The sequence below is a fragment of the Dermacentor variabilis genome, chromosome 4, assembly GCF_050947875.1.
Source record: "Dermacentor variabilis isolate Ectoservices chromosome 4, ASM5094787v1, whole genome shotgun sequence".
In the NCBI taxonomy this organism is placed as follows: domain Eukaryota; kingdom Metazoa; phylum Arthropoda; class Arachnida; order Ixodida; family Ixodidae; genus Dermacentor; species Dermacentor variabilis.
Genome location: NC_134571.1, coordinates 103,091,903 through 103,115,005, shown reverse-complemented (window position 1 = coordinate 103,115,005; position 23,103 = coordinate 103,091,903). Strand labels below are relative to the sequence as shown.

The 23,103-nt window shown below is 45.6% G+C and overlaps 1 protein-coding gene across 1 annotated transcript in view; it reads right to left on the bottom strand.

Moving 5' to 3' along the window:
• The window catches only part of LOC142579587 (hemocyte protein-glutamine gamma-glutamyltransferase-like), a 44,457-nt gene that overhangs the window by 8,807 nt on the left and 12,547 nt on the right, over nt 1-23,103 (bottom strand). The window contains exons 2-9 of the mRNA XM_075689958.1: nt 15,842-15,996; nt 13,517-13,714; nt 11,230-11,499; nt 8,778-8,896; nt 7,110-7,217; nt 1,131-1,308; nt 594-732; nt 160-263 (exon numbers count right to left, since the gene is read on the bottom strand). Coding sequence (XP_075546073.1) covers nt 160-263; nt 594-732; nt 1,131-1,308; nt 7,110-7,217; nt 8,778-8,896; nt 11,230-11,499; nt 13,517-13,714; nt 15,842-15,983 — 1,258 coding nt within the window. The 5' untranslated portion in view covers nt 15,984-15,996. The remainder of the gene's footprint in view (nt 1-159; nt 264-593; nt 733-1,130; nt 1,309-7,109; nt 7,218-8,777; nt 8,897-11,229; nt 11,500-13,516; nt 13,715-15,841; nt 15,997-23,103) is intronic.

The following is a 23,103-nucleotide window of genomic DNA, read 5'->3' as shown; positions in this document are numbered from 1 at the left end:
TCATTTTATTTTTGCAGTTCTTACAACTAGCTTATAACGAAATCAACCAGCGGTTATAAGGAAGCTAAGAAAACGGATTTGTTTTTTTAGGTGTATGAAACATAAATTTCTAGCTGCACGAAGAGTGCCCGTAGAAGTTTCTCATGCCAATCTTCGTACCGTCGCTGGTTTCCTGCGGTGTAGCGTCAATAGCCTGCCATCCGCCGTAGCCCGGTGGGAGGTCCTTCCTTGCCATCCACACTTCGTTCCACACGTGGAAATTCCTGAAGGATGAGAATGAAAAAAGTCATCATTCTGTGCAGTCCTGTGTTCTTATTCCGAAGTTTAGTTACATGGCCGCGGGAAAGCGTGCGTATCTTAAGATATAACAAAACAGCATTTGAGCTTGCAGACAGTAAGGGAAACGTGTCCCTGCACTCAATAAAGACCCCAGTTTTTCTTGCGAATGTTTTGAGTTACAGGAACGCTATGAATCTGCCTGAATACGTGATTACGACACATCAGTACGAGTACGCATCTCTGGAATGTGTCTTCTGAAATTACTCAGAAAGCTGGCACCGGTTGTACAGATCTAGGGTTGAGCATATACTCACCATATAGAATCCCTGGAGTACTTCTTCAGTTCCTCGCCTTCCTTGTCGAAGTAACGGTCGATGGTAATACTCTCGTCCGTGTCGTGTGCAGACGCATAACAAGTAACCGGACGACATGGAATACCGAGCGCACGGCACACTGTTAAAATTGGCAAAAAAAGAGAAAGAGCGAATTTTTCTGTGAAGAGTGTCATGACCGTTCTCAGCAATCTTTTCTTTAGCTTTGACACGGTAGTTATTGACAGCCAAATTTGTGATAAGGTAATGATTTTTAATCAACTAGTACTGGTTTCAATCAACTGGGCGAGTTTCAGTAGCACTGCCTCCAAACAGTGAACATTCACCAACTCTCCAAGTGTTTTATTCTGGAAAAAAATCGACAACTCAATGCCATTCAAATTAAATGCTTTTGCTTTGCCCTTAGCCAGGCGCCACTTCAATTTATGTGGTGGCAAGTCAACCTTATAATTTTGGGCAGAAGGAAAAAATTGCGGGCGCGTAAACGCACTGCCTCCATAAAGCCGTCGGCTTGCTCACCGGTGTTGCAGACGCCAGAGAAGACCCAACACTGCCCGTAGTTGACGGAAGTGCCACCACTTTTGACGTATTGCTCGAGGATTGCGCTACTTCCGGTCCACATCCAGGGCGCTGTGCCATCGTCGTAGTTGCCAGACCAGTTGCCAGTGACGATGCCGTCGTCGTCAGCACTGTTCACCTGCGTTGAGGTCGAACGCCCCGTGGCTTGAGTACAGTACGAGTGTGGTGCTCGAGAATTCCGGGGCGAAAATTGTTCATTAGTGCGCTATTATTAGGAGTGTAAAAGTGGAAAAAAGTATGTGACGTGTGAGAGGCCGGTCACGTGGAAGAGGCACACACAGGGAGCTCAAAATATATATATATATATATATATATATATATATATATATATATATATATATATATATATATATATATACATTATAGAGAGAGAGAGCGTAGTCTTTTGATTGGGATTGTTACTTTACTCAACGTTTCGGCCGGAGGAGCGGCCTTCATCAAGGATGCGCATATGAGGTAACATGTGGGTTCTACTTATACATAAACTTTAGCTGCGGGCAGCGCCAGAACGAGTTCTGGGATCTAATTCTGGTCGGTTTGGTAATTGACCTATTATACACATAGTATAGCAACGGATAAACAAATCGAACAAAGCGATAACGAAGCCGAAGTAGGAAGGAATGCAATGTGTTTAGAAGTGGTTCACATCTTAAGAGGCGGTTGGTATCTTTGTCTATCTTGTAAGCTGTATGTTGTTCAAGCAATAAAAGCGACAGTGCGAAGTGGACGGAGGTGTGTCTGCCAGCGCGCGTTTCTGGCCTGTAACAAGTTTTCTTGAATAAATTTCAGCAAAATTCCTTTTGTTGTTGGTTTTATACGTTGTTCAATTGTTTCTAATCTGTTGAATTGTTGATCAAGGTAATTAGCATTATAGAAACTAGTGAAACTGCTGTGCAATAGCGAACGCAAGCTTCTTATTACGATAACAATTATATGGACACTCCAGGCCCATTTCTGCCGTTGCCGTCGCCGTGAGGTTCCGCATAAAGTCCAAGGGCTATAAAATTGTCTCCGTGCGCCGTGCGCCGTGTGCTGTATGTGCGAGTCAAAGCGTACGAGGGTGAGCCGGCGATCGAGGCTCAACCTCGCGCACGCAAGCGAGGGAAGCAGGGAGGAAGCGCGCCGTCTTCCGTGGCACACAAGGATCCTGGGGGAGGGTAAGCAGGGGGGGGGGGCGTTCTACTCCGGGCCGCTGTATCTTGAAAGCTATCTCCGACGGGGACAAAGTCCGACCACGTGCTGGGTTTTCGCGGCTTAGTTCGCGTTGATGCGAGATGCAGCACGAAAGTCAATTCACTCGCTGCTGCTGCTACGATTCCTCACCGCAGCGTTTTAACAGCGAGTTTCCGCTGTCATCGAGTGAGATGGGTTCATGTTTGCTTGTGCGCGCGTAGCGCTGTGTTTGTTAATTTAGTTAGTATCCGTAGGTTTACAAGTTTATACGGCCGATAAAACTACTATGCTTACTTCGTATAGCTAGCTGTCTATTAATTTGCTATCGCTACAGATGCTTCGCCATTCGGCCGAAACTGCGACTTTTTTGTTGTATAGTGGACCCACAAGTGAATCGTAAGTGTAAAAATCCACACTTTCTCCAAGAGGAATTGCCAAAAAATGTGTGAACCACTATGTTAATATTCATATTATGAATGTCCATAAGGAGCGCCTAGGCAAGCAATGGATCAAACAATAACGAGAAATCGAATTTTCTCATTTTCCTTGTTCTCGCGTTTACCGATTATTTTGTTTACAGTGGCCTCAGTTCCATTTTCTTTTTCAGCATTTGAGTGTGGTGATTGTTTTATTTTTGCTTGTTCACCAGAAGTTCTAATGCGTATAACGAAACAAACTAAAAGAGTAATTTCATATTTGCCACACTTAAAAAAGTTCGGATTTTTTACTTGGAGCTGCAGTCTAATTATTGTTGTATTAAACAGGGGTGGCTTTTATTGACTATTTGAGCTCTCTACATATCCGTATGCGGCCATAGGCGATATTACAAAGCTAGTTACCCTCCGTAAAGTCCCTAAATGCGTTGCACTGTTGCATAGATGTTGTCAAACTTTCCTTGCAGCACCCGCAAGTCGTGTGAAGCATTAAGAATAGTGTCAAATAATTCTAGCACTAACACCTTAATATTAACTTTTACTTTCGCCATTACCGCAAAGCTGGACTAGGTTTTACGTTGTAAGTGATCTCGTCGTCGTAAAAGTGATTTCAAAGTGAGTCTAGCGATAGCGCGAAGGTGGTGGGATCAAATAGTGATATGGACACGTACATATCCATATGCTAAGCAACGCGGCTGTACTACAGTGAATCACATTGTGTGTCTTGTAGTTAAGCACAGCGTTACCATAACAACCAGGTAATCATACTAAAATTTCCCTGCACCAAACAATAAAAACAAGTAGCTTGAGAACTGAAGGATGGCCCTTAAATTACAATTTTGCTGCTAAGCGCGTGCTTTTTATTCGCAACAGAAACGAGTCTGTGGTGTTTATCCCATGCATATGAACAAAAAAACAAAGAAAGAAAGAAAGAAAGAGAAACGAACTAACTAGCAAGCAAACGCACTCGCGATGTGACGTGACAACGCAGAAGCAGCCGTATTTGGTATGCTACAGACAATGCATAAACAGAAGTAACTGCCTGTGCTGTCGTTCTATTATTCTGTACCGCAAGATTGATGTTCAAAACAATAAAATAACTAATAAATATACCGTGTTGCTGGATTATTCGGTTTATATTTGCAGGTTTTAACAAGCGCACGTTTTCAGACGAGGGCGAACGAGAAATACCTTCATGAAGGGCTCCTGTTGTGAATCTGTCTCACGTTCGTCGCTGTCTTCAAATGGGCACTTGTTAAAACATGCGTGTTCGGTGTCAAAGACGTAGCGAAGTGAGTAGTGAATGAGAGATATGGTTATACAGATGTTTGTAAGACGTCATTCAGTGTGCAAAAGAGAGAGATAGAGGGCGAGAAGGAAAAGAAATACGACCGAACTTAACCAGAGGATAACAAGGAAACTCGGCTATCAGACCGTTTGGGGCAGCGTCTCGTATCCCTTGAAATTGAGCAATGTTCCGCGCTTTTCTGTGTATAGCCCTGCATATGGGTGCCCTTATCGAGGCCTCGTCTCAAGTTCAGTGAACTACTGTCCTTACGCGACCGGGGCAGCGCTGGAATAGCGACCTCTTTTTCTGTGTGGAATATGTCGCAATGTGGTGGCTAGGGCAAGAGGCCGCCTTCTATCTTCAATGCGTTGTAGATTCTAGGCGGCTGGTGAAAATGGAGACAGAACAAACAAGATAACCTTCGACTAAAGCGGGACGAATGCCGACGAAAGAGCTCAGCGTTGTAGAATTTTCTGATTAGGGCAACATGTGCTACTGCTGCAGATGAAGGTGCTGCAGCGAGGCAAAAAGAATGACAAGAAGAAAAATATTTGAAAAATTAGGAACTTGAGGCTAAATGATGAAGCATGTTACTATCGCACGTGTCCTTCGACAAACGCCATTGTTTCGTTCTCGGATAGCTAAACAACTTAATTTGGTGCCAAGTTTCTTATTCCTTATCTGCCATTAACTGAAGTGACATCAGCATGCCGAAAATGAACAATAGTCTTATTTAATGCTTTAAAGAACGTCTGGATTTACTGATGCTGTGTGGCATGCACTTTGAGGTGCGCGTGACCTCATTTTCAAATTATGTGCCGTATCAGAGGTTAGTACGGCATTGTTACCTCTAATGTACATCGATGGCACACGCTCACTTTTGCATCCGACCGTCGACTACGTAGCCCTCCCTCACCCATTTCGTGTCAACGCACAGTTTACACTGCCACTTCCACTTTTACAGCGAAGCTGTTTATGCTGACCCTGTGCCGTCGTTGTCCGAGTTCACTAAAGAGGGGCCACGTGACTAGCGGAAGAGGAAAACAAAAGCTCAATAGGGTCAAAAGGCTTGGAGTGACCCCTTGCTTCCTGTGAGAATGCTATCTTATACGCGAATCTCACACGGTTGTCTCACGGTGCATTTTTGGTGCTATAGCCTGATCGGCGTCGAATTTATCGACGACTGATTCCACCCTGCCGGGAGAGAAACAATTGTTATGCTGCCGTTGTGCGGGCAACGAACAATGCCCAGCGATTGAAATGCGATAGTAGGAGCGCGTGGCTGCCGGCCCTTCTTGCTGGTGCAAGATGTGCCGGCAGCCACGTCAATCGTCAAACTAATCCAACTAATCCCCCAAATCTTGCTCTCATTACTGGCTCGCAAAAAAGGGGCGGAGCAACTTGCACGCTAAAAAAGAGAGCACGGCAAAAGACAGACAGAAACCTCACGCGCAAAAAAAAAGAAAAACACTGGGAGAACTGCAACAGGAAGCACTCCTAAAGCATGGTCACCACGCGAAGCACGTAAAAGCGAAAATGAGGTAAAAGAAAGGTGAAACAAAAGAATTACATTATAGACTGCTTGCGAAGTTTAACTTGCATGGTGTAACGCTCGGTGCAACTATAACACAGCTTCGCCGTTCTACAATCTTCACGGACTGGAAGAAGCCCGTGTCGCAGAAAGTCCCGCGTCGGCGTCCCGCGTCGGACATCGCTTCGCCAAGAAAAAAAATTTCGAACCACGCGTATCCAGGCCCCAATTTGACGCAAGGAATTTACTGAACTAATTGAATTTCTCAAGCTAGAATATGTGGCGAAATCGTAAAGTACGACTTACAGATAACCTACAGAAATGATAGCTCTCGTATTGTAATTTGACTATACGAGAAATCATAACTATGTTACGCGAAAACTCAAAGAAACCCCTTTTCCAGCGTTTCTACATTTCACAGACCGGCCGCGGCGTCCGCCATTTGCGCGCCCCGGCGCGCGGATGTCTTGGGGGCTACGGAGCGGCGTGCCCGGTTCCTCGCAATACCTCCCGCTGGCGCTCGCCTTAGCCGCGTCGCGGCCCACGCAAGAGGCCGCGTTTCTACCACAAAGCCCGCCTTCGAGCATAGCGCTCGCGGCCAGCGTTTCCCGGTAAACATTACGGCTACATAAGCTGCAGTTGCCGGGAAGCGTGAGAAGTCAGGGATCTTTTAATACTGTGGCGTTCCACTCTTAAATCTGAAGCGTAAGCGTCCTCCAAATTTATTATTCGGGTGAAAGCAACCGCTGAGCGCTTATTATACCGATACAACGGCAAGAAGAAAGTGGGCGCAGTTAAAGAGATGGTTTTGAAAGCAAACAACAGTGGTCGAACCAGGCACCAAGCTGGAGCTAACGTCTCGTGAGGGCGACAACCCGTCCTTGTCCTGATGAAGACAACCAAGTTTTTTGACAACGATCAATTTGTTGGCTCTGACCCTTGTCGTCCCCTTGTCGAAACGTTGGCTCCAGGATGAGACATTACTTGTTCGACCATCATTGGTTAGTAGTTGTTCATGGTCACACATACCGTGTGAACAAAGAACGTGTATGAGCTCCGAAATGTCTCCGTGTTTTTTTACCTTGTTTTGGCCAGTGACCACCACTTATTCTTTTATCATAAATCAAGTAAGGGGCTGACAGATGGAGTAGCACACTGTGGTATAAAAATTACAAACAGGGATAAGCCTCTTCAGAAAGGCTGCCCAACGTTTCGATAGGGGACATATCTTCGTCGAAAGCGGTAGGTCCTTTTATCGAAACATTGGCCAGCCTTTCTGAGGCACATTATCCCTGTCTGTAACTTTTATACTGCAATTCTTCATCATGGTATTTGACCAGACGAAGTTTCGTCGAGCTCTTGACTACATTGACTGTACTGTATGATTTTGAAAATTCTGATATACAACTAGTGGACCATCCAAATGTGCAAAAAATATCGAAGCTTTATCTCGTGCTTGGCCTGCGCAGGTAAACGGAGTGGCATACGCTTACCATTGCGGAGATGGCGCGGACCACTTTCACCGGATTGGCCCTGGCGGCGTAACTGAGCTTAGACTTGTCCAGGACGAGCGAGCACGCGGGCAAGACCATGTCTCCAAACTGGAAGAGTGACATGGAAAAAAAGTAAGCGGACGCACTGTGGCACACAAGTTTCATGTTCTCGGACGCTGGGAACGGCGTCATTACATTGTCGCCAGCAAAACGTGTTTCCCTCTCGAGTGTACTCGTTTTTCGTATCCGTACAATATATTTTTTCACAGCTTTCACGTGAGTGCGACAGACAAATGTTTTCTTCTTTGCAGACCAGCTTCACGTCTCCGGCAGACACAGCTGTGCGCTAGAGACTGTAACGCAAACCCCTGACCGTCATTCGTGTGCCGCTCTAATTGTCGCAAGATACCGGTAATGTTTGACTTAGCATTGCCGTCATCAGACGAGAGTCAGCAATAATATTAACGGCGGAATAACTATAGCTGACCATCGCGGTCATGCTGTTACGTTCGTTTAGCGCGTGCCGTGAACTGTGACTTGGCAAACCAAAAGTTTCGGCTAGTAATTCCTATTTTCCTATTCAGATACATATCAAACCAGAAATGATCCAGTTTCATTAGACAACCACTTAAATAAATTGAATTAAATTTGCTGCATTTAAGAGAGACAACTATATTGTATCTATTGCTACATGCATCATCATGATGCATGCAGCCTTAAGGGTTTTGCTGAACTTTTTAAGGGCATGCGAATTGTGCGACCGTCTGTGAGTGTTGTAGCGCGTAGTATCGCGTTACTGTGTGAATATTCCGGTTTCCTTTTTTTTTCCTCTTCTTCGTCTTTCTCCTTTTATTCCCTTTGCCCCTTTTCCGAGCACAGGGTAGCCAGCCGGTACTTACACTGGCTAACCTTCCTGTCTTTCCTTCCCCTTGGTCTCCCCCCCCCCCCTTGATTTATGGCCACCAGTATTCAAAAGAAAATTGCCGAGAATCGGCAAACATTAAAAAAAGAACAAAAATGATGATTAAAGCTTTGTAACTCGGCATCAAGAACAGATATCCCAGTTCTGTGAACTGTATCTGTGACATGGTTTAAATCAGACAAATTTAATGATTTAACTTACAGCTTACGCACTGCATTGCAGCTATGCACTCATTCCATTGTTTACGCGAGTTTTTCGAAATTCCTACTCGCTAGATTAGTGATAAATTGCAGGAGTGTAATATGCCAATTATTTAAACTTTAAGAAGTTAGATGCCAGAGTAGAGGCTGTTGACAGAATTGGGACATACTTTTTTAATACCGTATTACAGAGTTCCTCTCTAGATTCTTTTTCGCATGTTCATGATTTAATCCATTTTTGTAAAGGAACTGACAGCCAAAATAGTAAGTGCTTACAGACTTAAGAAGAGTTGATCCCAAAAATTGCTTGATTTAATTTTTTTAATACTATCAATATCGGTCAGCGTTCGAGCAAAATTTTGGACTTATTCAACCCCACGTATTTTACGCACGTGACCTTCGCCGAACGGATTCGTGATGTCTCTCTTGTTTTTCGCAGGATTAACGATATCTTATTCTCAAAGTTTAAGCCTCGGAAATGTCTACCGGTGCATTCTTATTTCGAGTACTACTATTTACTTCTGAAATTTTCAGCAACGTGCCTACCTGACCGAAAATCCACTGCCGGCCCTCTCGTTGCTTCCAGGACCCCATGTAAATCTTGCCAACATCATTGAGCACATACTCTCGTCGCCAGTCTTCGTTATCCATGTACACCATGTCATCTGAAACAACGTGCGGAGGTTAGCAAAACATGAAAGGCCAATACTTTCTGTCGACGATATAGCAAGTTCTCATATTTTCTTGTCGACAAATCGAATGTCGACAAACAGTTGACACTGCTTATTCTTTTGCATGACCATATAATTCTACGAAAAATTTTCCAATTAACTACATTGGTTTATTTGTGCGTAGGTACGTTACGAAAAAAAAATTAAGGCAGTACGGACTGCGAATGTCTATTACTCTGTTTTACATTCTCAGACTTACATCCACTGGTGGTATATACCAAGTAGATGGATAATTTGTCCTGAGCTGTGAATGATGGGCACATACATGTCTACTTAATATATATATATATATATATATATATATATATATATATATATATATATATAATCCGAAAATGTAACATGCTTCTCCCAACAACTGTGTTGTTAACTTCCCAGAAACGGCGAAAGCAATAATCAATCCATCAATCAATTGGTTGAATATTACCTGTCCAGGCACAACGCTGATGTCTGAATGCTAGCGCACGGGTGCAACAAAAAAAGAGCGCGAGAGAGAGGTCAATGGCAACAATGAGGAAATGTAAATAAAAGGAGATAAAAGGTGCAAGGACAAGAAGTTAGACATTTGAACATATTATAACAAGCACAATACATCTAAGAGGATAATTATTAAACAGCATTAACCTTCGAAAAAATGCAGGGTAATTTCAACGTGTATAAAATTGCAATGGTCGTTGCATCATACCGGCGCCAGTTAGGCGATTGTGGTACTATATAGTTTACGTAAAAACATTTTTGAACCCATTTGCCAATGTGATTGTTGGATTTAACGGTACCATTCCAGACCGCCGACGTGCATCAAAAATGAAGAAAACATGGGTATGTAGAGCTTGTGGAAAGGTTCTGGCGAAATGAATTAGCTTGATAGTCTGCAAATAAAACCGAGAGAGCTTAGACTCCTCAATTCAATGCATTCACCATGATCAAAAATGTTTAAGGATTTATCAGAGTACACAAAAGTAATTGATATCAAGGACCTTACATAACGGTACAGTACGCAAGGATTAAAAAATATTTGCTATGTGGAAATTAAAGCCCTAGCATTGGTCTCAGTAGCATTGAAAGTGAGGTCATTGTTTTTACATCATTCAGAAAAAAAGACAGGTCTGACTGCAGTATATGACGGCCATCAATAGTGCAAATTTCCTTTAAAGAAGTCGCAGCTTCGCCTGAAAGCCAAACATTGATAACGATAGCAAATTACTCCGCATGTGATAGAAAAGACATGCGATAGTTTTGCGATAGCAAAGTATTAGACCAATGAATGCTCATAGTTTTACAGGCACTATAAATTACAGTAAACGTTCGCTAAACAGACCTGATTTCTCGCGCCCGAAGACACTCAAGAACATGGTTCACTCGATGACCGCAAGCACTCACTGTCACAACAATGGTGTGGTGAAGAGCGCCGGCGACTGAGAGCGCGCATGCTTGCTCCAAAACGACTGTTCCGCGTTGCAACCTCCTTCAACCCTTCAGCTGTGGCGCGTCTAGAAAACTCAGCAGATGATGTGACTCCTAACACTAGGCGCGCCGAAAGGCAACGCGCGTGAAGCCACCAGCTGTCTCTCTGCTCTCCCTCGCACCCGCAGCAAATCACGTAACCACTAACACACGGCACAGGAGCCGCTAATTCTTCTCACACTTATGATTTACTCGGGACAGCACGGAGGCGACAACAGTGACACCCGCATATCACGTGACCTCCAAACATGTCACCCGGGCACCCACACGCGCTCAGCCGCGCACACAACTCGTCACGGTCACGTGAACTTAAAGCAACATTGGGCTCGCGGGAGACAACCTGCATCAAGCCACCAGTCTAAACACGCCTTTTCGGCTCGCCCTCGCACCTGCAGCATATCATGTGGAGATTCTCCTCGCCATGATTCTCCTCGCCTTTAAGCTTTACTCAGGACAGCACTGAGGCGACGACGGCGGCTCTGACGGCGACAGCGAAAACGCGCCTCGGGCGTTCATATAATTAAATCTTGCTCCCAACGACATATGTATGCTACAGTAGAAGGAAGAAAGGATGACAGAAAGTGGAAAAGACACCATTATAACTAAGAACAGGACGATGACGACAACAACAACAACAACAACAACAACAATAATAATAATAATAATAATAATAATAATAATAATAATAATAATAATAATAACGCGACATCGCTGAAGACGCAGTCGCGAAAGAGGCGTCTATGCTACAATAATTTTGAATCTGCCTCTTTCGGCTCGGTAGAAGAGAGCCGCAGGAGACGTACCTTTGCACCACGGATTGAACAGCACGTAGATGTCGGACGGATGTCGGTACTTGTCCCTAGCCTCCGGGTCGGCGCGCGACCGGCTAAGCACGGCCAGTCGCCACAGGCCCACGCTCACGTTGGCCGGAACGAACACCTGCAGGGACATGATGGCGCGGTCGCGGTGCGTCAGGCGCACGTCCCAGCTCTGCGGAGACCGGCTGAAGTCGCCCTTGGTGTCCGGCACGCGCAGGCTCACGAAGGTCCCCTTGCTTATCTCGGGATTGGGACCTGCGCCGCCGCCAGCCGGCAAATGGACGCAAATCATCAAGCTCTCGCGGCAACGCACTGGGAATAGGTTGGCGAGTGCAGCCCTCGCGATGGCCAACTGCGTGAACGCTGCTTTTAGCGGGTGTCAATCTATGCGGCAACCATGCGACATTTCCAGGGACCACACGTGGGCGAACGACTTCACCTCAAACTGCAATCAGGGTTGACGATCTCGCTGGACCTTGTCCCACGAGATCTAGGTGCTTTCTAGAAACATCAGCTCAGCTCTCAGCAGTTGTCATTGAGCTCACCGCGACCCCATCATTGAGGTCAAGTTATCGAAGTCAACGTCATTTTATTAGTTCGGAACTTGAGAAGCATGTACTAAATGTACGAGAATCGGGTACTAAAGAGAATCGGGTACTAAACATGTCTTGACGCCTCTCACACAGATGATTTAAAGCCATTGTTCAACCAATTAAACACAGTGCTCCCATAAAAAAAAATTTGTTCAGTATATCAGGTTCCAGCTTCCTAAATATGCTCGTACATGTAGGCATATATAAAGATGGCAAAAATCAGCCTGGTTCCCCATTGGCCATACTTTGTCCTTGCGCCACAAAACACTAATTCATCATAATCAGATGTCAGAAGTCACATAAGTTAGTTTACTAAATACCGTCGGCACTTCATTTAAGAGGCACAGATATGCGCATAAGTAGCTACAAAAGAGTTTTACGTCTAAAGTCCGCCGCAGCCAGCATTCTACGCCAATCTCGAAGCCACACGTCAGGTTGAAGTCGGAATTCCTGACCTTACAGAATATCTAGCAGATGCCGATCTCACCTCACTCTGTGAGGTTTAGAGGTTGCCCGCCTTTGCCAGGCACTGACATCAGAGTACTTGCGTTGAGCGCATGTCGAGGTGGGTTCGTGACTTTTTTGGAGAGAGGTCAGCCGAAGCTTCTGAGCCGTAGTCTAACGTGGTAAAATCGTGATTAGCCCTTCCACAGCGGAGAAGCGATTTCGTTAATAATATGTCCAGCATCACGATTGGTTAATATCTGCTCTCACGATTAGTTCTACAGCTTAAGAATACTTTTGCGAATGCGGGACAAGACTCCGTTTGGAACCAACGATATTGTGGCCTTATTTTTTTTTCCCTGGAGGTGTTCTGTCTTAACGAGTTCGAATTGGAGTCCTTCCAGTCTACACCGTAGCTTCTTCTCAAGTTCTTTTTGTCCGCGAAAAAAAGAATGCCACAAAATTTGGTCATTTTTCCATAGACCCCCATACTTCAAGCTTCGAATCTTATTTGGAGGTTTACGGCCGTAAAAAGCGGTGCCGCTCATGCATGATGTGCCACCTAGGCGTGTATAATGTATTTCTGTCATTTCCCACTAGTTTGTAAACAATGTGTAAGAAACTTGCAAAAAAATAAGAAAAAAAAACAAGACGCCTTCTGAGCTTGCGGAATCTACGGTGCTGGTTGTTGCCGTCCTTAATCCCTGTATCTGGACAGTGATCTGCATTATAATGAGGCGGTCATCTCGGCGTTGGTCAATCGCGGACTGCCTTGAAAAGACAAGTTTTGTGAATGGGCATGCTAGACATATCATTTATTTAGTGAGTGAGTGAGTGAGTGAGTGAGTGAGTGAGTGAGTGAGTGAGTGAGTGAGTGAGTGAGTGAGTGTGAGTGAGTGAGTGAGTGAGTGAGTGAGTGAGTGAGTGAGTGAGTGAGTGAGTGAGTGAGTGAGTGAGTGAGTGAGTGAGTGAGTGAGTGAGTGAGTGAGTGAGTGAGTGAGTGAGCGAGCGAGCGAGCGAGCGAGTGAGTGAGTGAGTGAGTGAGTGAGTGAGTGAGTGAGTGAGTGAGTGAGTGAGTGAGTGAGTGAGTGAGTGGGTGAGTGAGTGAGTGAGTGAGTGAGTGAGTGAGTGAGTGAGTGAGTGAGTGTCACTCAGTTTAGTTAGTTAACGAAGACGGAAATAATGAAACATGGCTGCCGGCAGCGCAGCTCCATAACGTGTTTGAGAGCTCTTACCGATGCTGAAGTCTAGGGAGACGTCGTCGACTCCCGGCTGGTATTCACGCTTGAAGCGGAGAGCTAGAAAAAAGTGTTGACCGCGGCGTATGATAAGCGGCGGGTCGCTCAGCTCCAGGGAGTCGAACATTTCCGTGTGGTGGTGCTTGGCGTTGTCCTTGGAGTAAACCTCCACGGCGTCCACCTTTATGGCATCGCCTGCACAAAGGTCGCGTACCCTTGTTTAGTTCCGAGTTAACGAATGTTTCAAGCTAATTGAGAACGCGTTTATTCGCTATCGATGTTGCAAAACCCGTGTCGCATTCCTGCGTAGGTTGTCTTGCTGCATCTCACGTCGAGCCGGCAGAAAGGCGCGTGTGCTAGTTATTTTACCGTCTTCAGAAATAAGAATGACATGTTGCTTTATGCTACAACGTCGTTGAATTTCATGCTAAGATTGGAGCGCATTTTTAACTTAGCGCTCGACTCCTATGTCAGTACTCATCAAACCATTGAAACGTTAAAAATTCGACGGTGCTTCTTTGCTGGTTACACTTAGCTACACTTTCACTTTAATCGCACTGTTTTTCACGTTGAAGTGTTGGGAACGCATGACATCCTTTATTTTTTTTTCTTTTACTCACGTGTGTATGGCAATACACTGGATGTTTATACATGTATGTATTTGAATCATTCGTGCAAGGGAACTTGGTGAGCCCGCCAGGCGCTTTGCATGGGACGTTATACTACTTTTTGCGGGTCACCACAGGAAGTAGTGTTAAAATCATTCCTGGTAAACAGCAAGACCATATTTCAGCACAAGCTCAGAAAGCACATTCGTAGCTGTTACGTATTAATCAACCTTTATCCTTTTCACACTTGAAAGGTGTCATTGTAGCATATTTCGCACATGTAAAAAACAATAACCACAAGCTCAACGTAAATTTTCCAGAATTCGATATTGTGAGAATGTAATCGAGAATAGCACACTCGTCACGCTTTCGTACCAACATGTGTTGTAAAATACTCCTTTCTGTGCATCCGCTCACATCGACATGCAGCAAGAGGTTTAAAGAAAAAAATAAAGCAAAAGAAATCATTGAATTTCAAAGGCTTTTTGTACCTAACTTGCAGGCTAACGCCCTAGCACGAGAACCTTCCGACCGAGCGGGGCAGGTGATCGCACTTTCACACACTTATATCCCCACTTCTAGCAGAGACATCCTCACGTGTCAGAGACTCGACGGACAGGCATTCGGTTCACCTCACAAATCACTCAACAATATGGAAGCCACCGATCTCCGTAAAATACTAACGAACGTATTCCCTCATCTTAACTGAGTGAACAAAATGTTTTCCGAAACTTGCAAGGCCGAGTGCCTTTGGTGAGTTGGAAAACCAACTCTGTTTCACATCTCATGGGACTGTCCCGAGAAACCCGTCGAGGTAGGCAAGCCCCTACGCATATACACCCTTAATAAAGAGAGTGGGAGGTACTACTCGCCAGCTCGGATCCAGGAGAGCAACTAGCCCTCATCCAACTTGTCCAGCGGGCAGCAAAGGGCAGCGGAGCCCTGGACTAAGGGCCCCGACCATATCGACTCTGACTTCTTCGGCAAATGAAGTTTAATTAATTTATTTATTAAGACTTAATTGTTCAGCTTTTTTATGCAGAAGGCAATAGGTCTCTGCAAGCACGAATAATCTCTGCTGGTTGCAGTGGTTCCGCTTGTCCATGCGTCCGTGGCGTAATAGTTTCAATATCGAGCTTCTGTGCTAGAGGTCCTGAGTTCGAATCCAGCCTTCGGACAATTGTGATCATGTTTATTTAATTATTCATAAATCAGCATGTTTCTTGAAACTGATCACATTGCAAAGTCACGAAGCCATTTAAAGCCAGAAGAACAAAGTTTAGGAAAGTCCATGTACTACCCATCATTCTTATGCTGCTGTCCTACTTGAAGCTCTCGTAGACACTAGCGCTACAGTTCCCTCTAGTAGTTGTATGAAACGTGATACTGTACAATACTTGTTCATGCCAGCTAAAAGACGCCTCTACACATGAGATACGAGCGCGCGCGAGCCTGTGTCGGTAGCAGCGATAACGTATGGCGCCGGCGGCTTCGTTCTCTCCTGAAGTGTGTGAACGCATTGCGATATGCAGTGCGAATAAGTCGAACGGAGCACCCTTGAACGACGATAAAGTGTTGGCGTTGTAGTGGCAAGGAACTTCCGCACAGGCGTTGGCACAAATCGCCGGCTTCTGGGCTGGTCAAAACAGCTTTGCGACAACTTATACAAAAATACGAATGCGGATCGCACGGCCCCTCAAGCATTCGCAGTCACCTCGGTGCTTTCCTCGGCGCGCTGCCTCTTCTCGCTGTTTCCGCTCGTATTCCCTGCGCATGCGCTCCAGGACAGCCGCCATGTGCGCCCTGTAGGCATCCGAGTTTGGATCGTTCAGGTGGCGCCTTCCGTGGCCAGACATGGTGTTCTGTTTGCTGCAAGAAAGAGGGCAATAAACACGTCAGTGCCGAGCTCGCTAACTTGTAGGTGGAAAAGCTTTAATATACATGTTGGCGGTACACTGCCTCTGCTAAAGGAAAGATGTAATCGAAAAAAGGGCAAAACTGTGTCCTTGTGAGCAAAGCGAGGATGGCTGCTGCACAGGGGAAATCCTACAGTGACTGCAGGACCCCTCTAAGGCTTGCTTTCAGCGAAGGTAACTCCAGTATTCGCAGACACCCCCTTTAGCGCGTTGCCCGACCAGCCCTTAGAGTGCAACCACCGCGCACGAGACATCTCATTGGGCGCCCTCTGCACATCCGGTATGCTTCACTAACAGGGCAGCTGAGTCCTGTTGAAGCTACCGGCGGCAACTTGCATGTGTTCGCTACTTAACGAGTAAGTCTTATGCAACTGTCCCGCCTTGTGAATAAATGCTCGAGCTGCGCGTGTCAGCCTTTTGCGCAATGGATGCGAGTAGCCGGCTAATAATTATTGCGATTTATCGTTCTAGAGCGTCAACTTGGACAATGAGGGACGCTACAGTTGGCTTTACCAAATGCTCCGGCTTTGTACTGACAGCACGGGGTTCTTTAACATGCGCCCTAATGTAAGTACATAAGCACTTATGCTCTCTGCGTGCAACGGATTACGGCAACAGCCGCCGGAAGTAAAACGCGCAACCGCATCTTGAACAACAGAACGCCTTAGCCAAGAGAACGCCACCGTGGTGGGTGTTGGATATTGGCTGTTTATGACTTCATGCAGGTGACTTGCTATTGCAAGTAAACATAAGCTTTCGAATGTGCAATCAATTCAGGCAGTTGTATACTTGGTTGAACCAAAGCGTCCATTGCGGAGCGTCTGCAATGCACTCTTGATGCCATATGATGCTAGTCTGTCTCGGTTAAAAGAGCCTGGCATATGAGCGAGGCACGTGGGCATTGAAGTCCGCCCTCGATCTCTAAACGCGCACAAAAGTTTCTTTTTTTTTTTTGAAGAGGGGGTAGCTTATAGCTTTTTATGCGTAAGAGGTGCCTACTATTTCTGCACGTTGAAAATTGATCTAAAAGTTATTGATTATTTATTTACGCACTTCTAGCCTTACTTCTTCAGCTAACTGAATACATATGAGAAAGCGGGCTACATAACAGCCGCCTATGCAGCGACAGGAATAAAGACCAACGATGTTTGTACATGGAAGAAAACAATGACAGCCAGAGCATCGTTCCTGAGCCTAGAGTGAAAAGTGCTAAATAAGTTTACACTGCATGTTTGCACAGGCATGACAGCAATAGCGGGTAGTCGCGAAGGAACGCAGAACGGCAGACGTGAAACAGAACACACGCCCACGCCCCCTCTTTGTTATCTCTCGCGGTAAAAACACATATGTTGACGGCCCCAGCACGGTAACCTTTCTGCTGAGCGCGTGGGTAAACAGGTATATTGTTGATGTGCTCGTTTAGGACTCATTGGCAGATACCTGGTTGGCACATTCTTGATGCTCCGCGTATAGCAGCTAACACAGCACTGGGCCATAGGGGTCAAACCTCTGCCACAAATTACGCAACATGGCAGCCATCCAAGGAAAACAAAGGTCGTTTATTGGTACGTGACCTGAAAGTCTCGTCTATGCGCTGGGGGAAAAGAAGACGACGGAGAACAAGAAGGAAAAAAGAAAGCCTCCAACGTGATCTTCTTTTGCGGGGAATTTGCAGGAAGGAATTTTTGGAACGAAGAATAACGAGTCTATTCTTTGTTCTCATATTTTTTTTTTTTACGGGTTCTTCTCTCCCTTGTGCAGCAGAGTTCTTTTCGCCTTGCCCCGATGTTTCCTTTTCTTCGTGCTGGCTCCAAACGCAAGGGGCAAGCAACGCAGTGGTTTATTTTAGGAACGCCATGACGATTATATGTTTCATGCCCTTCATGTGGCTAGACATCCTAAATAAACAGCGTCGACCCGTGCAGCTTCACTTAGCCCGGGTGGCTAAAGGCCGCCGTCTTGGCTGACCAGCACTCTTGGTCAGCAGGAGATGTTCTAGAAATATACACGCAGTAGACATCCAGGCGATCCTGACCATCGTAGCTCTGTTCTTCCAGTGAAGTGCTTTCCATCGCTACCAGGTTAACTACGAGATGGTGCGACCCAGGGAGCTCTATCGCACTGCCTGTGAGCTTGATGTTTGGATTTGATTTGGTTTGGTTTGTAACGTCACTATTAAAAAAAAAAAAAAAAAGCTCCAGTTGCCTTAAGCATGAGACACATGCGGGGATGGCCCTTAAAGAATCCTTGGTCGTTCATGTCTTCGTGGATGGTTTTAATGAAAGCCGTTTAGTCCTTTGCGGGAAGTTGTGCCCGCCTATCTTTTGCAAGCGACATGTTGGGGCTCATTGGCTTGTTAGCCGTCGTGGTTCCTAGTTTCCTCAAAGTATAGGCGAGACCAAGGCATGCTCTTTTCTACATTTTAGCTTTATGAAGAACGCTGACAGTCCTGTTTAACTGTGCATCCACGAGGCAGGGCCACGTCGCAGCAAACGTAGGGCTGAGCGGCTACAATTTCCCCATCTCGGTCATGCCGCTGCAGTTATATTTCGCACATATATGGTTATGCGCCTCGTTTAAATGCTTAGTTTTTCGAGTGTATGTATAGCAAGCACTCCTATGGGCTCTTGTCAGCTGTGCCTTCCTTCTGTCATTTCGTTATCTTTTTCACTATCTTTTGTTTATTTGCGTCAGTCGCACGTGCGACGGTTCTTTCGAGTGCATCTGCACCCATGCGGAACGAATCCTTTTGCACATGCGCGTCTCCACTGCAATTTGCGACTTGTTTTCACTCCATAAGCAAGGCGTATGAAAGTGTTGTTAATTGTGCTCAAAGGGGTACTTGAGGATGCTGCTGTGCCTAATTTGGTTGGCAGAAGGGGGTCAGATGAGCAGAATAAACTGTTTCACAATTGCATCCGGCGTTTTAGCCCTATTCGGCAGCTGACACTCCTAACGACCTTAATCGTTGATTGAAACAAATTGCTCTTTCAAGGCATACAGCCTATTGACAATACGTTTAAGTATGACGAACCACGCGTGTAGCCGCCACGTAGCTGCCATTGGCCGTCTTGTAATTACTAGTGGTTAGGCAACCTTGCCCTCAATACACAAAGTCTCTTACAATCCTATGTCGTCTCTGTACAGCAAGGTTGAAATTTCATCTATTTGTAGAAGGGCTTAATCATAATCCCCTCTCCAACCGGAGGTCTCAAGTGACTGGCAGTGTGTTATCCCACTTCTTTTATTTAGACTGTCAGGGAGTTTTCAACTCTGGAATCCGTAACGTGCTTTTATCACCGACAGGTCTCAGCACGAATATCTGGTCCGCCGCGGTGACTCAGCGGCTAGGGTGTTGCGCTGCTAAGCACGAAGCCGTGGAGTCAAATTCCGGCGAAATGCCTAAAAGGCCCGTTTCCCATGCGTTGAGGGCACGCTTAAAGATCCCCTGGTGGTCAAAATTAAGTCGGAGTCCCCACTACGACGTGCTTCATAATCAAATCGTGGTATTGGCACGTAAAAACGCCAGAATTCATTCATTGATTTGCCAATACCTGTTGCAATTCAACAGATGCTGTGGTTGAGTTTCACTTCCTGTGGAAGTGTGACATTCTTGAAAAGATGTTTTTCTTCTCATCTTCCGTTTTTCCCCACTGAGGCTTGGAAAGAAGCAAATAAAACATGTCGAACGTTTTTTACCTCTAATACAAAAAAAAAATGGGGGGAAAAAGAAATAAAAAGGAAATGGAGTTGGCGGAAGGGATACTGTCGTACCGGGGATGGACCGAGTTGCAAGGCCGTATTCACGAATACAACTTCCACAAATTTCTTTTTTTTTTTTTTGCAACAGTCTCGTGTAGCGTGCTGTTTTAGTTCGACGTGCCAAGTGATAACTCGCTACGTAGGAGACGTGCGCATGGCGCCTAACCTCGCAAGGGGACCAGTAACCATGTTTATAAAAAGAGGCCCTCCCATAGGGCTTCTCAGCCGCATGCACGGGTGGCTGCTGCTGCTGGAGGGGGCGGTTTATTTTGAGCGAACGCGGCGTGTTTCTCATGCGCCGCATTGCCACGTGCTCATCACGGCACACCGCTTCGTGGCCTAGATACTCTGATAAGGCTTGTCCGCTCCCGCACTCGTCTCGTAATGGGGTATATCGGCGCGCGGCGCCCCTCTAATAATGTGTCTCAATTTGCCGGCCTTTGTCAAGGCTCTTGCACGCAAACCCGGTCGCCAGCGGTGCTACAGCTGGTAAGGCGCCGTGGGCAAAGCCCAGCTTGCAGCAGCACCATCATAACCCGAAGCGTGGCTCCGTAAGAACAAAGTATGGTAGAGGAAGTTGATCTGTTTATGCCTGTTCAAGCGGTTTTCAAGAGGTCGTCTTCTAAATTACCGCGGCACTAATAAAGTTACATACGCGGTGCACGAAAAACGTATTCCAGTTTCATACATGTTAAATAAAAATTAAATTCTCGGGTTTTACGTGCCCAAAGCTTTGATCTAATTATGAGGCACACCGTATCTCAGGAGGGGGAGGGGGGGGGGCTAGATTAATTTTGACCACCTGGGCTTCGTTAACGTGCATCTAAGTGTCAATACACGAGGCCGCGGCCGAGTTCTAGCACGCGACCTCGAGATCAGTAGCGCAACGCCGTAGCCACTAAGCTATACCACGGCTTGTCAGCTTCATACCTGCCCTACTAACGTGATGTTTAACGATGTTATAGCGCTTTAGAGCATGTCTCCGCTTTGTTTTGCAGCGAATGGCGCCATGGTGAGTAAAATTTCTCTTCCTGGAGTCACCAAAACGTTGTCGACGCCTCATTTGCTTCTTCAGGTCGGATAATGTGTAAAGGAAGTATTGAAGTCTCGCTACACGCACCAAATGATTTGCCGCTTCGTTGAAGAGATGAAACCGCATTGTATCTGACGCATAATATCATCCATCTCAGAGAGCAACCATGGTGATAGTAAAAAAAACAACGAGGTTACAGAAGAGCCCTAATTGCTCCATATATGCCGCACGGTACTTCAACCTAAAGCTCCGCTTCGCATTTCGCGTCCCCAGAGAAAGCTCGCCCATGCATTATACGTTCGCCCAGCTGAAAGGATGCGGCCACCCCTGTCAGATCGGTGTGTCTCCCCTGAACAATTAACATCTCTCCATCCAACACTCTGTACGTTACAGTCACAGACACCGGCGGGTCATCTACTGCTGAGACTCGGTGGCTATGACATGCTGCTGCTTAGCACGAGCTTGTACGTTCAATTCCCAGCTGCAACGAACGCTTTCCAATGGGGGAAAACGCTGGTGTACCGAACATTGGGTACACGTTAAATTAGAACCTGAGGTGGTCAACCGGATGTCACCCGGAGTTCTCCTCTAAGGTGTGTCTCATAGACCCTTTGTATGTTTCGGACGGTAAACCACGTCAATTAATCGGCAGCAGGCCACCTAACAACAGGACAAGCAAGTAAGACCTGCGATTGAGATCTTGCTCCAAAAACGCGAACACTGTCGGGTGCCAGAAACGCTTACACGCCTGTTTTGTATTTGTCCTGCGTACTCGCGAGAACAACAGAAGCTTCAGGTCTGTTCGATCGCATATGTCTATAAGAGACCGCTATCCGATAGAGTTTCTTTTGGGTGCTTCGCCTGACGCAAGCAGCGCAGCTGTGATTACAAGCCATGATCATATATATATATATATATATATATATATATACCAGTGGGCTAGACGCACGGCTTTAGAGATGTCGCAGCGTAGTGAACTTGCATATACACACGTCCCTCTCTTATCATCATCATTCATCATTCCTTTTTTTCGCCGTCCCTTTGGCCCCAGTGCGGAGTAGCAGCCTGGGCAAGTTATTCCGCGGGCCAACCTCTCTGCCTTTTCTGTAAATCAATTCCTCTCGCTCTAACTACCAAAATGCCGCGAAGGCGCTGGAAGGTTTTCTAGCTCCGGAAATAAGCCGACATTTATCTCCACATGCTGAGTACAAGAGCAACTTTTCCCGAGCCGACATTTCAAATGCTTAGAGAACGTTGAACATTCTTGCCAACTATATATGCAGGATTGTATACTTTTAGGGGTGTGCGAGTAGTGACTTTTGATACTGAATCGAATACGAATCGAATAGCGCCAGAAGAATCGGAACCGATTTACTGAAATGTGTGATCACTGCATAAACACTTTCGTAACGACCCAATGTAAAAAAGATTTCTAAAAGCACACCTTGCATTACGCGTAAGATTATCCATTTAAAACGCAAATCAAAACGGTTGAAAAAGAGTAATTCACGATCTGTTGTTATTCATGAGCTTAAAATAAATTTCGTACGCGCCTTATACGAATCAAAGGAATTCTACTTAACCCTACCAAACTTTTTTTTAAAGAACGATCCTATTAAGTTCTGGAACTTCCTAAGCGCCTCCAAGAGGCAGGTATCACAGACCTTAGTTAATGGAAAAACAGTTACAGATGTAAAAGTCATGGAGAAGCACTTTAACTACTTTTTTCATGGCGTCATTGCTAAGACAAATTTTATTACACTTCAGAGAGTGTTTCAACCCACTGACGTTGACATCATATCATACTCTGGTGTAGCTTCAATGATTTTGAACTTAGAAACAAAATCATCTTGTGGTCCATGCAGACAACACACCTAATGCATTTGTTCGCCACTATGCAGAAATTGTCACTAATTTTGTCATTGTACTGTTTTGATGTTCACTGTTAACTGCAAAACTGCCTAGTGATTGGAAGAAGGTGCCTCCACTATCCAAGCTATACAAGCTATCGCAAGCTATCCTGTTTTATGTCTATATTAAGCTCGCAGGGTTGAAAACTTACCCTACTTTTGCTCCAATTTTATGTTTATTTGGGCTCAGCTGGCGTTCACAAATATTCGAACTGTATACGAAAAATATTCTCATTTACAAATATTGACTATTAGATTCGATGAACGAATCGAATTAAAGACTGTTCGATTTGTTATTCGAAAGCTTCGCACATTCGCATACCCCCTGTTTATTTTCTGCCAGCTGCAACTATAT